This window comes from Ursus maritimus, unplaced genomic scaffold, assembly GCF_017311325.1.
Source record: "Ursus maritimus isolate PB19 unplaced genomic scaffold, ASM1731132v1 scaffold_2, whole genome shotgun sequence".
Classification (NCBI taxonomy): Eukaryota; Metazoa; Chordata; class Mammalia; order Carnivora; family Ursidae; genus Ursus; species Ursus maritimus.
This window is the reverse complement of record NW_024424452.1, coordinates 104,369,618-104,386,034: the sequence shown is the minus strand read 5'-3', so window position 1 is coordinate 104,386,034 and position 16,417 is coordinate 104,369,618. Positions and strand designations below refer to the sequence as shown.

The following is a 16,417-nucleotide window of genomic DNA, read 5'->3' as shown; positions in this document are numbered from 1 at the left end:
GTGCTGCAAACATCAAAACCAAATATTTCTGGATCCTGCAGTGTATAGGAATTCTTAAACAGAATAATACTGAGAACAGACTCATGGATAGGCTAGTGGGTTCTTCAGGAGAATAATTTCAGACAGAATAGTTTGCGCATAATAGGAGGCTCAACCCAATCAGATCATCTGATTGAATCCTTTGTCAACCTAGCTTCCTTTAAACCGCAGAGGTCTAAGAAAATATTCTAGAAATGCCTGTTTCATCCTAATAGTCTGTTTAAATGCAAGCAGTTCCACCTGCTGGCTGCTTTTTTGTTGAAAGCAATTCTGGGAAATGTAAACAAAATGCTTATGCATCCTAATAACCCAAGCCTATCATTTATTTGCTTTGATTGAAACAAATGTGTCAATTTCCCAAGTCTTTGTTTGGTGAATCCAATGTTTGGATGTTGGCAAATGTTTGCATTACATGTTTATTTGGAGACTGATGCTCTATTCAGAAACTCTGGAGCTATAGCCCTTGAAACCACAGCCTGGAATCAGTCAATGAGCCTCCCTGACAATACACACAAAGATGCTTAATCTTTTCCCAGAATCTGGTTGGTGTTGAAATGGTTGAGTCCCATGGGCAAGTGTAAATGGGATAGGGCCTCCTGAGAAAGAGACTAGATCTGGAGACTTTGAGGATATGGCTCACAGATAATTAGAATAATGGGGAACGTTTATATAGTGCTTACTAGGTGCCAAGCATTTTATGTGTATTATAAACTCATCGCCACTGAGTAACAGCCCTGTAAGGTAGGTACCATTGTCATCCCCATTACAGATGAAGGAAAGGAGACACAGTGAGGTTAGTAACTTACCTTACCCCATGTATGCCAGCTGGTAAGAGATAGAGCTGGGATCTGACTCCAGGCAGGCTGGCTCACTGTCCCCTTAACACTTTCAGGTGACTCCCCCCTATCCCCAGCACTCAATGAAGGCAGTGTGTTCTCCCATATTTACATTTTGTCTTGCATGATTGTTTCTAAAGTAATGAGCAATTCCTTGACAAGTTAATATCACCTTCTACTTTCTCACTTCGCCTTGAGTCCATGGCCAAATCACCCATCTACTACTGTGGATCTTTTGAGGATGGCCGCGACGCTTGACTTTGTTTGATTTTTCCTTTGTCTTCCCAGTTTCCTGGCACTGTTTGGTTCGGTAGCAGCTCTTTCCCCTCACTTCCTGTGCATAATGATAACTTCTCTGCATCTCTTGACATTTTATCATGGCAGGCTGCCTATAAAGTCAACCAGTGTCTCCTTCCGTCTGAACTTAGGTTAAATTAATCATCTGGCTTTCACATCAGTCTGTTGCTATGGGATTTACTGATGTCACACTGTCAGTATTATGATTACCATCATATCTAACAGGCAAAAAGGGACTGGTTGCTACTAGAAACCCTTGGGTGAAACTCCCCCAGCTTTAGTAACCAACCCAACTGTACAGACTTTAGACAAACATGTAAAAAGGGGTAAGTGGATTAATCATCCAGTTGGATTCCATTTGAATATTTTTCTTCCATATGCGTGTTCCCTCTAGGCAATTGTTTAGTGTCACTTGAAATTGATGAGGGTTCTTTGGAGGTTATTTTGGGGAAGGTGATGAAACAGCAAACAGCTGTTCTTGGGAACGAATGTCACGGGATCTGCCTAAACTAGCTTCTAATGACATTATAATAATAAAAAAACAACATCTGAGGTGTATTGTCCTCTTCCTTTCTATATTAGGTTATTTCCTCGGGGCCAAAAATGTTAATTCAGCTCCCCCAACACATAGCAGAGAAGGAAACTTCCATTTACTAAGCCCCTACTGTGTGCCAGAATGTGACTCTGGTCCAAGTGTGGCTTTAAAGAGAACCGTAAAGCGAGGCGTTCTCCAACAGCCCTGTTATACATGACAACTCACAGCTTCCTCTAGCCTGTATACGATGTTCTTCCTAATTGGACATTGATTGATCACCAATAAAGGCAAAATCATTACTTAAAATTGGTCCAGATCCTCTTATGCTGGGTGATCGGCTTGCAGTCGTTTTCACCACAATATTAAAAAGCCTGGAAATATAATAGAAGTGAGGTACGATAAATAAACTTCTACGTTACAAATCTCTGTTGAAAGGTTTTTGACAAACGTGGCTTTTTCAGGATTTCGTTAAGTAGGTGGAGGGGTCCTTTTGGGGGGATAAAGGGATCAAGGGCATAAGTGTGATTGAACTTGAGTCTGGTGTGGGACGGGAAAGCCAATCAAGACTTGTGTAAGCCTATATAAATCAATTTATGTGCCAGAGAACGAATAGCTGACTTTTTTTTTTTTTCCAAACACCAATTCAGCAATTACAAAGTCTGCCGGCAGTTAATTAAAAACTACCATCTCGTTATGTCCCGAGTTAAATTACAAGTGTGAAAACTACTAGTGTTTGCAATAACTGAGTGCTCTGGACTCTCTGGACTCTCATCAAAAGGAGGGCAGGGATAAATAACTTTTATTTAACTCACTAGAAAATCTCTCTCAGCTCTTTCATATTTAATTAACTTCTTATCTTCCCAGAGCCCAGTCTTACTCCGAGTTCCTAAGCAGTCGTAGAAATATTTGTTCATGTGTTCCTTTGGTGCAGAAGACTTTTCTCACGTTCGTTGAGTAGAAAAGTTAGAAATAATTCAACCCCAGAGACACCGGGGAAAGTGACACCCACCCAAAGCTTTGCACTGAGGCAGCCTAAACCCAAGAGAGACGTGTGGCAGAGAATGGTGACTTGGGGGCTATTGCCCGTGTGCCTCCAAAACTGGGGAGATTGGGTTGTAAGCACTTCTGTGGACTTTGGGGAAAGTTTTAGTTCTCCTTTGCAAGGCTGCCTTAATGAATTTAATGTTTTCCTCTTTCATAGATTCCACTGTCTGAAAGAGACCAAGCTCCTATCACACCATGGTGGATGTGAAGTGTCTGAGTGACTATGAATTACAGCATGAACTTACTAAGCTTGGATTTTCACCTGGACCCATACTACGTATGTATACGGCAAATTTGAGAGACTCGTTGTCTATTACTTAAAAACTACCTCCAAAGATTTCAAATTATTTACAGTGGAAGGAACATACACAATAAAAAACAGTAAAAGGGAAATAGAAAAAAATTTCTTAAAACACAGAAAACCGTAAAGAGGGAAGAAGTGATAAATACACCCAGATGCTACACACAGGTTACTAAGTATGGTGCCCAAGAGAAAGGATTGGTTTTTTTCCAACGAGGAAAATCCAGTTACTCTTGATGGTATGACCCTGTTGGTTTTTTTCATTTCTAGTATGTGCACTATGTTAACTGTTGATGTACTTATAATTCATATTCCCCATAGATAGGAAGTGCCACTTTGTCAGTCTTACTTTTGTATATATCCGATGCCTGTCTCCCTGCCTAACCCGCGGAGGCCTCACCTTAATTGTTTGTGGAAGGAAAGGAGCACTGGGCGCCTGGGTGGCTCAGATGGTGAAGTGTCTGCCTTCGAGGCTCGGGTCATGATCCCGGGTTCCTGGGATCGAGTCCTATGTTGGGCTCCCTCTCCCTCTCCCTCTGCCTCTCCCCCTGCTTGTGCACGCTCTCCCTCTCTCTCTCAAATGAATAAATAAAATCTTAAAAAAAAAAAAGAAAAAGGAAAGGAGTGTGTTGAGAAGCTGTGGGGTGGACCTAATTGTAAAGACTGTAATTAACCAACAGTGTAAGGTAGAAGAACAAGGATCCCGCGGTGAAATACCGTGAATGCAGTGAGGTCGCCTACACAAGCAGAATAACTTACTCTGTTCTCCACATTCTTCTTTAGCTTCCACCAGAAAAGTGTATGAAAAAAAGTTAGTGCAACTGTTGGTCTCACCTCCCTGTGCATCACCTGTGATGAATGGACCTGAGGAGCTGGACAGAGCTCAGGATGATGAAGACAGTGAAGGTACCCTCAGAGGCTGTACTGCTAGATTGTAACTGTGTGTTTATTCAAACCTTGTCTGGGATGATCTGTGAGGCTTGTAATGCTATACAGGGTGACCTGTGGAATGTCCTTATGGCCTATTTGCACACAGAGCCTGGAGGATAGGCCCCTGGGCTGCGAAAGGAGCCCGTTATTCCATGTCCATGTTCATGCCCGCGACTCCTCGGGGTGGAAAGTGGGGCGGAAGGACTGGTCAATTTGCATGTCCTCTTATTAGCCAGAGCCAAATCTCTGTTTGCGTTCTCAAGCCGGGAGTTCCTGCAGGTAGTTTCCATATCTCCTTTGAGGTCCCAACCTCTGCTTTGCCTCAATCAGTAAATGTGGCAATCATTTTCTTCAGATGAAATGATTTCAAGCCCATTCAGAAAGATGAGCCAAATGGTACCTCCCGGAACTCCTCTGCCTACTGCCCTCCTGACTTCATGGGAGCTGACCACAGCTGGTCTCTTCCAGGCCCCAGGGTAGGTCAGAGCTGTGGTCTCTGGGATCCGGGGGCTTCTGTTCCACTGGCCCCTGCCCCCACGGGCACCGTTCTCCTGTAGGGGGTGGGCTCGAAGATTCTTACAATCCATTCCAGGGTTGTTTCATTCAATAAACATTTAGTAGGAGTCCTCTACAAGCCACACTAAAATAACAGGAACTACCATGCCTTGAAGGCCCCCAGTGCATTTCTGGCCTAATGTGCAATAGCTCATTTAACGCTCACAAACTTTTAGCTGAAGTTCCGAGAGGCCGAGTGACTGGCCCAACATCAAATAGCTAGGAAGTGGCTCCAGCATGTGCCATGAAGAACAAGGTCCATTGTCTCTGTCACCATTACACGTCCAGCTCCTGGAACAGAATCAGGCATGGAGCGGGAATGCAGAATGTGTTTGTTGAAAAGAGGGTGACAGAACTGAGATTTGAACCCACGTCTGGTTCTCATAATTGTGCTCTTTTCACACATGCCTTACACTGTTCTCACAATTTCTATTGTGAGGATGAACACATTACCTTTTTGACCGTGTTTGACCTACAAAAAAATGGCAATTTCATATAGCTCAAGCGAATAGTTTAACAAGTAAGACGGGTGCCTGGGGCCCTCCGAAAAATCCCCCAGTGGTGCCTGGTATTGCCGTGCTGCAGCTCTGAGAGCTTTCCTTAAGTCCCGCGTGGCCGGCCTCATTTGAAAGAGCACCAGGCCTGGGAGATGGACCCCATCGGCCCCTGAGCATGCCCCAGACCCTTTCTGGTTGGGGGATATGTTCAGAGTCCTGCCCAGACCTGGGACTGTGTGTGTTTCCTGCCCTAGACAGGAGCTGAAGGGACTAGAGCAGCCCTCTGATGAAATGAAGGGCCAGACTGGAAGATTCCAGAGAGGAAGGCTTGTGTCCTTACTGCTCACAGCTGTCCAGGAGTGCAGGTCAAAGCTGCACAGCCAAGCTGGGGTGGTCCCAGGCCAAGCTCTCCTGCTTCCCAGCACGCAGCCCTCCCCAGAGAAGCGTGTATGCCCAGGCCTCGAGAAAATGGGTACTCTCGTTTGGAAGCTTGGCCACTGCCTTCCAGACTGTGTCCACCCGAGGCCAGCCAACTGCGGGCAGTCAGGCCGGAGCTGCAAGCTCTGGGTCAGTCCCTCCCTTGTCACGCAGTTTTACGGTGTCAAGGATGGAGCTTAGGTCAAGTACGCAATGACTGCTTTCTCCGGGTCAGGGCTGAATGAGACATTGACTCTGCTCTTTGGAGGGGCCTCAGGGACCCCGGTGGCATTAGAATGAAGGGGTTGCCATGGGATGGATAAGGTCCTGGGGAGATTCAGCCTTGAGCATTTCACAGAAACACCTCGTCCTGGGTAGGAGGGAGCGTGTGGTGGGGACCAGTTCAGACCTGAGGCAAAGCAGTAGGCTATCCAGACAATGGGGGGCTTTGATTTATTTTTTTCATTTTCTCTCATTGTTTGGGCACCAAGTGAACATAGCTTTAAAGGTCGAACCTCTTTTCCAGCTTCCCAAATATTTTTGAGTCGGAGGGCTCCTTTAAAATCCTCTCCCGCAGCTCTGCTGCGTGTGCAAAGGCCCTGATTTTGCTCCAGGTTTATCAAAATGCTTCTCCACGGGTGGAAGCCCAGGGCTGATGAACAGCCACCGTTCCTGGCCCTGGCAGCTTCCCTGATCTTAAAGCCTTTTAGCGCAGCTCTGGCCTTCCCTCCTCTGGGGGCTTCCTCGGACCCAAAGGAGAAAAGCCTCCCGCCCGATCTTGACATTCAGGGCTGCGTGAGGCTTGCAGCTGGTTCAAAGGGTCAATGACTAGACTGCAAACAGCAGCCCAGCTTGAGCTCGGCAGTGTGTTTCTCCTGGAGTCATACAGATACGACAGCTTTCCTGTCAGGAGCCCTCCCCGCGTCCCCAGGGGAAGGCCTCAGCACTTTGCACAAAGGCTACTGCAGAAATGCCCTTTGCCCTCAGAAGGGCAAAGTGAATTTTCTTTCCCTCACGAAATTCTTCTGCCCTGCAGTTGGGAGAATTCACCCCGACGACTGGTGTTTATTTCCTTTTCTAGCTCGTATGTTCTCATGGCCTATTTTCCTTTTGTTTTCCATGATCCAGAGCTTAATGCCACTATCATTTTGAAAGGAAATATCATTCTCTCATCAGAAAAAAACAAGGGACCCAAAAAAGTATGTACAATTCTAATGCATGAATACTTTTACCCATAATGTATTAAATATAGGAAATAACACTCCTCCTATGTATTAAGAAAGGAAATCGCTAGTTACTCCCTTTCGTTCTAGCCCTAAAATCCTAGTTTACAGCAGCTCATTGTAATGCAGATTTCTGTTTGGTGAAACTATTTCCATGTTCTGGCTCAGGACCCAGAGTCACCATCCTCCTGCCCTTCCCTGAGTTTGTGGCTGCCCTGCTTTGCCCTCTGGCTGCCATTCCCCCCCCCTTTCCCAGGCCCCCGGGGTCCACATTCCCAGGGAGCCCTGACCACGGCTCCAGACCCACCGTGAGTGGAGAATCAATGTGAGTTCCTGCTTCCTTCTCTCCCAGACACTGAGCTCTGGCTCCCACGCCTCGCCGCCGTGTCGAAGCTCGCGGCCAAGTGTGCGAGGGTCAGAGGTTTTGCGGTGAGGCCTCGCTGGCTCAGAGCCCTGTCCTTCCCCAGGCTTCGTCCTGGGGCCTTGGGGAAGTCACTTAACAGAAGTCAGCTCCTCGTGCAGCTTAATAGCAGTACTACCTCACAGGGTGGGTGCGAAGTGAAAGGCTGTGAAAGGAAAGCTCTGGAACGAGGCACATGATTAGTTCACATAATGAACTCCAAGAGGCCAATCCCAGGGACTTTTTCCCAGTCTTCTGACCACTGTCCCTCCGTATCTGGAGATGCCTGTCTCCTTCCATTTTGACAACACTGTTCACTCGGTTCCTGGTTCTGCGCCTCTGACAGTTCCCATTCTGACTCTGTCTTCCGGCCCCTCAGTGAGATCTGTCTCCGGTCCTCCTCTCCTCTGCTCTGCATCATTTCCATTGCCCGCCTCCTTCCCTTTACCTCACGTCATCTTTGCACATGGAAGCCTCCACACGGCCCCTCCCCTGAGGCAGAGGCCTCCACACCCAGCCACTCCCAGAGAGCTCTTTCCTTTTCCTTGTCTTTCCATCCTCCCCTCTTTCCTGCATTCATGCAGCAAATGTTACTTATCATCGTGAACTTTCATAGATTACGTAAGTGTATTTATTTACCCTTCTCCCCGTGGCGAGCTCTACCTCCTAGCTCCTCCCACTGAGGACATCCAGGACCACGCTCATTTTTCACTCACCCCAAACCCACATTTGTGGCCTTGGTTCACCTTGATGGTTTCACCACCTTCCCGCTGTCCAGGTTCAAGGCCTCAGAGTTATCTTGGCACACCCACAGCCCCTCACATGTAAACAGTTGCCAATGAATTATGATTTTTAAAAATCCATCCCTCCTTTCTGCCATCCTAACTTGCCCCCATATTACCATTTTTTCCCTTTTTTTTTTTAAGTAGGCTCCACGCCGGAGCCCAACGCAGGCTTGAACTCACAACCCTGAGATCAAGACCTGAGCTGAGATCAAGCCTGACACTTAACCGACTGAGCTACCCGGGCGCCCCCATATTACTCTTTTTATTTTTTATTGGAACACTTGTAATACCCTCCTAACCGACCTCTACCGCTAACCCTTCCTGATTCCAGGTCAGATGTACAAACAGAGTTTGAGCCTCGTCCTTCATTCGCCCGGAAGCAAGGTGCAAACTTACTACCCACCCCAAAGAGACTCCAGTATCTCCCTCATCACCCTCCAGAGCCTTCCCTGGTTTCCCACCCCTCTCATGTCCTTCCCATGTGCCTTTGCCTCAACCGTTCCTTATGCCTGGAATTCTTTTCATTCTCTGCCCCCATCCCCTGCCCATTTTTCTTGTGGTTAAAATCCTGTGATTGTTTAAGGCCCGACTCCAAGGCCATGCCTGTCCTCCCCTTAAAATTGCCCTTCATCCCCTTCCCCAGCTGTCTCAGGCTCTCACACAGAGTAGGAGCCCAGAGCTCACCTCATCACATCGGCCAAACAGCTCTAGCGACCAACAGGTTCGTTTGCGAATGTGGTCTAGTATTTATGCTCCTCACTGAGTCTCAGTAAATGAAAAGGAAACCCCACGCACACATATTCCTGTAGTAGGCTGCAGCTTTGGCTTCCCATCTGAACAGAATTCAAATCTGATGAAGTAAAGCTGATAGCTTATCAAATTTTCGAAAAGAATTTTAAAAATCTTCCAAATGGCTCATCAAAGGACTCCTTTCCATTCAGAAGACCTCATTTCCGCAGAACACCCCTTCGTCTAGTTCCTGCAGAGACACGGACGGGAGAAAAACGCAACCTGAGTGTTCGAAAGGCATGGGGGCGGGACCAGCGCCATTAGGTCTTTGCTATCCGTAAACTTGAAATAAAACCACATCGATATTTTGAATTGGCAATAGAATTAAATAGAAAGTTTGTGATGGCCCGAAATGTTTTGATCTGAAGGATTTAGATAAGCCATTCTGACTCTCAGAAGGGCCTTGAGACATCTGTTCAACTTTAAATTCTGAAGTAAAGTAAGTAAGCATTTAAATTTCCATGTAAAAGGTGGTAAAAAGTGTGTTTATGGAGTCACTTGTCTAACACCATAGACTTTAATTACTCGAGAGCAGTGGTGTGTACCTAACTGCCCCCTGAGTAGCTGGAGACGTAGAATTTGCATTTCTGTGAAACACCAACAAATACCTATTTCCCTCTTATCCTAGGAGGGTTTCCAGTGGAATACAGACCACTTTGAGATTTGGATTATGTCCATTTCTGGACGCTTTGTAATCCTGCGTGTGTGTGTCTGTGTGTGTGTCTGTGTGTCTGTGTGTCTGTGTGTGTATGTTTTATCAGATCGCATATGCAGCCCACTGCTTTGGAGATTAGGACCACTCAGAAAGTCAGGCCAATATATTTTTTAATGGGGGATTTTTTCATCAGAGGGACTCTGGGCTCCAGTGCTGGAGAAGGCAGGAAAGTCAATGTGTGTAATGCGGGCTCTCAGTCCCTTCTACCGAAGAGGGGGAAATGGGATTTGGGGTGTTTGGGAAGCAGAATGATCCGTAACGTCAGGGTGTATAAAGTGGCCTCTGAGTAAGGTGACCATGTCATTCACGCCCCGGACAGGATGCTTTTGAGATGAAAGGGGACACTTCTAGAAGGGATGCTGGAATGACAGGAGTCCAACAGGACTGTTCTGGCAAACCAGGGCATCTGGGCGCCCTGGGCTTAAGAGTGGCTCCGGAGTGGAGGTGTTGGCATGTGCACGCCCGTCTGCGGACGGCTGCTTGTCCCATCCCCGGAGAGCAGCGGGGCCTGGGAGCTGTGTGCTCCGGAGCGCTCCTGGCCCCTTCAGGGTCTCCTTGTTCCCTCCCAGACACACATGCTCGAATCCCGGCTCACTCTGTTCTCCCAGCCTGGAATGCTCTCTTCTCATCTTGCCACCTATGCTACACATTCCACTGGGAGCTTCTAAAAATGTGTTCTGTGGGTCTGAGCCTAGCAACCTGCCCTTGCAATCCGCTCCAACTCCCAGCCTCTGCCTAAGAGCTTCGGCTTCAGGTTGTAAAACTCTGATGGCGAAAACCTATGGCCTTGAATCCTCTGCATTGAATCCAGGGCCAGGCGTCTGGGGAGAGGGGGCGGGAGTTACTTGGTCTGTGTTGGCTGATGCGGAAGGGAACCTTTGTCATATACAGATGTCGATGAGCGCCCTCTCTCTGACTTCCTATTCCATACATCTCTTCTGCCTCCTCGACACACCTTAACGTGGTCTCCTGAGGGACAATGCTTAGGGCACAGTGAACTGATGACCACCCAGGGAATGGTGGCAGCAGACCTTCCACCCCTGGGTCTCAGCCCATGAGTTAACAACTATTTATCTATACAGAGCATTGTGCTAGACCTTTTTGAGGAAGAAACTAGGTGCAAAAGGAGCCATGGTTCCTACCCTGAAGAAACTTAAAAACAAGCTCTGGAAACAAAAAATATGTGTATCACAACCCTGGACTCTAGAGCCATACTGCCTGGGTTCAAATGCCAGCTCGGCCACTGACTTGGACAAGACACCTGACCTCGCTGTCTTCATTTCCTCGTCTATAAATCAGGATAATAATGGTTTCAGCTTCATAGAACGTTGTGAGGATTAAGTTAAAATATGTAGAACAGAGTAGTGATGGCACACAGTTAGAGCCATGTAGGCACAATAATAACTGCTATTATCATCAGTACTATCATGGAAAAAGCATGGTATTTAATTATCTACAAAACAAAGCAAAGTACTTAATGGAAAATAATATGATGGCATCCGAATCTCAGTATTGAACTCCTAAGTGCTGCAGAGAAGGATTTATCAGAGTGCCCACAGGCATATTTATTTATTTAAAATTACAGATATAATTAAAGATTGTTCTCTGGAAGTGCTGTGTGTTGAATGAGGCAGCCCAACCTTTTAAAAAAAGTCATATGTGCCCTCCTTGAATATAAGGACTCCTTCTTCTTTTTTTTTTTTTTTTAAAGATTTTATTTATTTATGTGACAGACAGCCAGCGAGAGAGGGAACACAGCAGGGGAGAGGGAGAGGAAGAAGCAGGCTCCCAGCCCAGGAGCCCGATGTGGGACTCGATCCTGGAACGCCAGGATCACGCCCTGAGCCGAAGGCAGACGCTTAATGACTGAGCTACCCAGGTGCCCCAAGGACTCCTTCTTAATCTTCTGCTAAATCCTTCCCCTGCCTTTTGAAACATTGAAAAAATAATTTATTTTGAAATAACTTCAAACTTAGGCAAGTGGCGAGATTAGTGTAAAGAACTCCTAGGTTGCTTTCACCCAGATTATCCGGTGGTTAGCTTTACCACGCACGCGCACTACCATTGTGTCTTTGAACCATTCGAGGGCCAACTGTTGACAGGAAGTCCCCCAGCTTCCCTGCACGTCTTCTGCCTACCCCCAAAGGACACTTTCCTCCATGTCCACCATGTGACGTTCCAAAGAAGGACATTCACATTGATTCAGTGCTACTGTCTAATATTCCGACCCCATTCCAATTTCACCGGTTGTCCCCCACATGTCTTTCTGCTTTCTGGTCCACGACCAATCCAGGAATGCACTTTGCCTCTCGGCAGCCTTCTTCAGTCTGGAGGAGCCGTGCCTCAGTCTTTCCTTTTCATTCATGCCCTTGACTGTTTTAAAAAGTACAGGCCTTTCATTCTGTGGGGTGATTTTTTTCTGTCTGATTTTTCCTTTTGACTATTCATAGAGGCCTTGCGTTCTGGGCAGAAATTCCTCAGACGGGGTGCTGTGCTTTTCTCAGAGCACCACACCAGGGAACAATGTCATCCTGTCCCGCTGGTGGTGATGGTAACCTAAATCACCTGGGAAAGTTGGCGTCTGTCAGATTTCTCCATAAAACCGTCATTTCCCCTTTGTAACTGAACGGTCTTTTGTGGGGAATTATTCTGAAATGATACCAACATAGTGTTCCTCGTCAAACCTCATCCATTAGCCCTAGCGCCCATGGATGTCTGCCTGATTCCACCTCCATTATGATGATGGCCCATTAAGATTTTTTATTTCTAGGGGTGCCCGCCTGGCTCCGTTGGCAGGGCCTGTGACTCTTGATCTCGGGGTTGTGAGTTCAAGCCCCAATCTCTCTCTTTTGAGAGAGATTACTCAAAAAAATTAAAAATAAAGTTAAAAAGATTTTCTATGTCTATCCTTCCTTTTGTATTTATTAGTTGTCATTCTACTGTAAGTGGAAGATCTCCCCTTCTCATTCACTCATTCATTCATTCACTCATTCATTCATTCATATATATTTTTAGCATGGACTTGTTGATTCCTTTTGATTCAGTAGGTTGTATTCATTGATATCATTTTAATGCTCAAATTGTTTCAGATTTGGCCGGTGGGAGCCCCTTCAAAGCAGATACTGTGTCCTTTTAACATGTCCTCATTATTCCTTGAGGATTTTCTTAATTTCCGGCACAAGATATTTCAGCCCCTTCTTGTGCTTTTCATGCCCTGGGAGCCTTGGTTCCTTTCATTGCAGGGTGGTATTTGGAAACCAAAATCTAGGCATTTAGGGAGCTCATTGTTACTGGGGAGTCATTGCTTCTAGGTCCTGTCAGTGAATAGAGTTAAAAAATAAACATCTGCGTATGTACACATACACCTAAAAGTCTAGAACTATTTTTATCTCTCTCTATATATAAAGTTAAAAGCCATGAGTCCATGTTGAGCTCCAGTTCCAATCCAACATTTCAATGTTCCTTCCAACCTTTCCCCTTCCTACGATGGTGAGAAACCTGGCTACCATTATCCTCAATATATTTTTGTTCAATTAAAAATTTTTTTCTCAGTATAGCCAATCTCCCGTCATAACAGCACCACCTCTTCTGCACAACCCCCCTCACCACCTCCTCCACCGCGGGGCATGCCAACCCCTCCATGTGGCCGTCCCCTCACCGACTCTCTTCCTTGGACACAGGGCACACTAATGCCTTCCTGCTCTCCCCTCCCCTACTGCCCTCATTCTTCAACTACCAGGCATCCCAGTACCCACCTCCAAATACACAGCCCCCTGCACTCCCATTTCTTTAGCCTCTGGGCCTGTGACACTCTGCGTCTGTGTCCCTTCTGCCCCATTTCCAGGGCAGGACACACTGACTCCCAGGGGAGGAAAAGGAAGGGAAAGAAAGCTTCACGTCTCTTTTTTGCATCCAATTCTGAGGTCTGTTTCCATATCTTTGTGCCAAAACTTTAATAGGATTTTTACTCTCTTATTATTGCTGATAAGTTACCTTGCAGGCCTGTAATTAGCATGTGCATTGACTACCCCAAAAGCTGCCATTGGGAGGCCCGATGTGCCGAGGGAATATGTATTAAAGGACTGCTTCAGTGTGCAGTTTGAGTTGAGTGGCGTGCAAGGGTTTTAGGAGACCCGATGTTAAACGTCTCTGTAACAGCTTCTTAATCAATTGAGAAACATCCTTATTCCCAGTAGTAGTTGTATATTCCACTTGGGTCAAAGTGAAGAGTAAATTACATATTCTATAACTACTTAATAAGCCCTCTATTCTTACCTGTAACATGTGCTAATGGGAGCTAAATGCTGTCTTTACAAGGAATGTAATTTAACATTCTCCTTATAAAAATACTAACCTCCTGGTAGCTATGCTTAAATATGCTTAATGATCAATATGTCTTTATCTTATTGATTACATGCTGATTCTTTCTGTGTAATAGAACCCAGTTTTTGAAATACAAGAGCAGCAGGAAGAGATAGTGAAACCAAACTCTGATTACAGTGATAACATGTAAATAAAGGTAAAGTTATTTTCATAAAACTGAATTGTGAGTAGTGGTGTTCTCTTTCTACAGGAAAATATGAATTTATTTAGAAAAGTCAGCTTTTCCTTTTCACCTCCGAATATAACCCTGACTTTAGCTAATTTATCCTTTGCATTATGGGTCTATAGCTATATATACCCAATTTAGGGAGGGGAGTTTCCCATTGTACCTCCCATACGAGAACCCCAGATTATTTTAATCTCTTGGGACTTGTTAAGGTTTCCTAAGCACTGGGCACCGTTCATCACTATTCACGAGTTCAGGCATGGTTTAGTGTAATTATTGATCACGGAATTTCCTATTTGAAAGGCTTCTTAAAGGAGGCTGTGTGGCTCATCTTACAGATGAGGAAACAGGCGGAGAGGGATTATGACTCGCCCAAGACCACACAGAGAGGTAGCAGAAAAATCGGTAATGGACTTCCAGCCTCCTGGTTTCCATTCTATTGCCCTTTCCATTAGATCAGGCTGTGGAAAGGGGAGGAAAGCCAACCAGGCACCTGAGTAGTGAAACAGCTCCCCCCAGTGTCTCTTTCCGTGCTATGGCAGAAGGACTCCCGGACATCTATTCACCCATGGAAGCAGAAGCTTCTTTTCTGATGATTGCTTTGTAATGAGAGTCCGTAGGAGGCACTCTTCTGCGACCCTTCCAATCACACAGAAAAACCCTGGTACAGAAATCAGCGCAGTTCAAACGGGCTGACATATATGCAGATGGGTACCTGGGATTTGCCCAAGGGGATAGAAAAAAATTCAAACCTGAAAATATTTTTTGACGTTTTATGATAATATATCTTATGCATCTAAAAAAGGTATAAAGAATTCTGTAATGAGCAGTTAGACTCCCACCCCAGAGATTAAAAAAATAAATCAGTTCCGTTGAAGGTCACTGTAGCCCTCCCTGATCATAATCCTCTTCCCTCCTTTCTCCCAAGGTAACCACTACCCTGAATTTACTACTTTTCATTTTTTTCCTTTCCTTTAGAGTATCCACAAACTTTAGTTTCTTCTGATTTTAGATTTTGTTTAAATGCTATCATCATGGGGCGCCTGGGTGGCTCAATCGATTAGGCATCCCACTCTTGATTTGGGCTCGGGTCATGATCTCAATGTCATGAGATCGAGCCCCATGTCACGCTCCACTGGGCGTGAAGCCTGCTTGGGATTCTCTCTCTCTCTCCCCCTCTGCCCCTCCTCCCACTTTCTCTCTAAATAAATAAATAAATAAATAAATAAATAAATAAATAGCATCATCATGTAAGCATTCTATAACTTCCCTTTATCATTCAGCATTATGCCATGGGGTTCTTCCAATGTTAGTGCTGGTTCATTCATTTGTACTGCTATATAGTTATAAAAATATATCGATCCGCTCCTTCTTTATTGGACATTTGGATTATTTCCAAGTTTTTCTAATACGAGCAATGCTGCTACAAACATTGTGATACATGACCCATTGTATACAAGTGCAATAATTTTTTTCTGATTGAATGAATACACCTAGGTGTGGAATTGCTGGATAGCCAAGGACACAGACCTCTTCAACTTTAGAGATCATGTTAAATTGCTCTACAAAGTGACTGCACCATCTTACATTCCTACCAGCAACATATGAAGAGCTCCATCGTTCTCAATCTTCTTCAAAATTTAGTATCACCACACTTAATGTTTGTCAAAGTAGTATATAGGGTATAAGATTGTATTTCATTATAATAATAATTTGTTTAGTATTGCTTATAAGGTTCAGCATCTTCTTACATGTTTTTGATCATTTGTGTTTTCTTATCTATGAAGTGCCGGTTCGTGTCTTTTGCCCATTTTTCTATTAGGTTATCTTTTTCTTGTTAATGTACAGGATCTCTTTATATATTTAGAATACTAATCCTTTGTCAGTCATAGTGTAGCACATATCTTCTAGTAGTCTGGACTTATCTTTTTTTTTTTTTTAACTTTGAGGCATTTTATTATAAAAAGCTAGCACCTGTATACATAAACTAACAAGAACTTAAAATTCATCACACATTTACTTCATTTTTTAGCTTGACCTTCTAGTAAATCTTTAGCTTCATTGATTTTGGCTGCTATATAAGGAGCTCCTCCCTTGTCTGGGTGATTTAAAAGCATAATTCATCAATGAGCATCTCTTATTTTTCCTTTATTGGCAGTAGGGGTTACTCCTAGTATTAATGCTGCTTCTCATTTTGTCATTTTGGGTTCAAACCCACCTCTATAATAGCCACCACTGAAGGCAGATTTTGGTAGACTCTGAAAAACTTGTTTTACTTGAGGCTCCATATGTTTCATGGCTTGCAAAACGTAACGGCCTGCAAATCCTGCAGCAGCAATGGTCGGTCCAGCTGCTACCACTGTACTGGCCATGGCTCTGGCTTGGCTCTCCGGCCTCCACCAAGAGCATGGTTCATACCAGCCCAAAGGCCGCAGCCACCAGTTCCCACTCCTCTCTACCAGACAGCAACACAGCCACCACCAGCAGACACCTTTTTTTTTTTTT

General features: G+C 45.1%; 1 protein-coding gene and 1 pseudogene across 2 annotated transcripts in view; one reads left to right on the top strand and one right to left on the bottom strand.

Annotated features, from left to right (window-relative positions):
* Positions 1–2,946: 2,946 nt before the first annotated feature.
* The window catches only part of LEMD1 (LEM domain containing 1), a 26,774-nt gene continuing 13,303 nt past the window's right edge, over positions 2,947–16,417 (top strand). Inside the window, exons 1-3 of one of the 2 annotated variants that reach the window (XM_008699533.1) lie at positions 2,947–3,028; positions 3,836–3,958; positions 6,580–6,650. In XM_008699533.1, the coding sequence (XP_008697755.1) occupies positions 2,947–3,028; positions 3,836–3,958; positions 6,580–6,650 (276 nt within the window). The remainder of the gene's footprint in view (positions 3,029–3,835; positions 3,959–6,579; positions 6,651–16,417) is intronic. The other variant, XM_008699534.1, reaches the window with a different exon arrangement.
* On the bottom strand, positions 15,696–16,376 carry LOC103670986 (annotated as a pseudogene).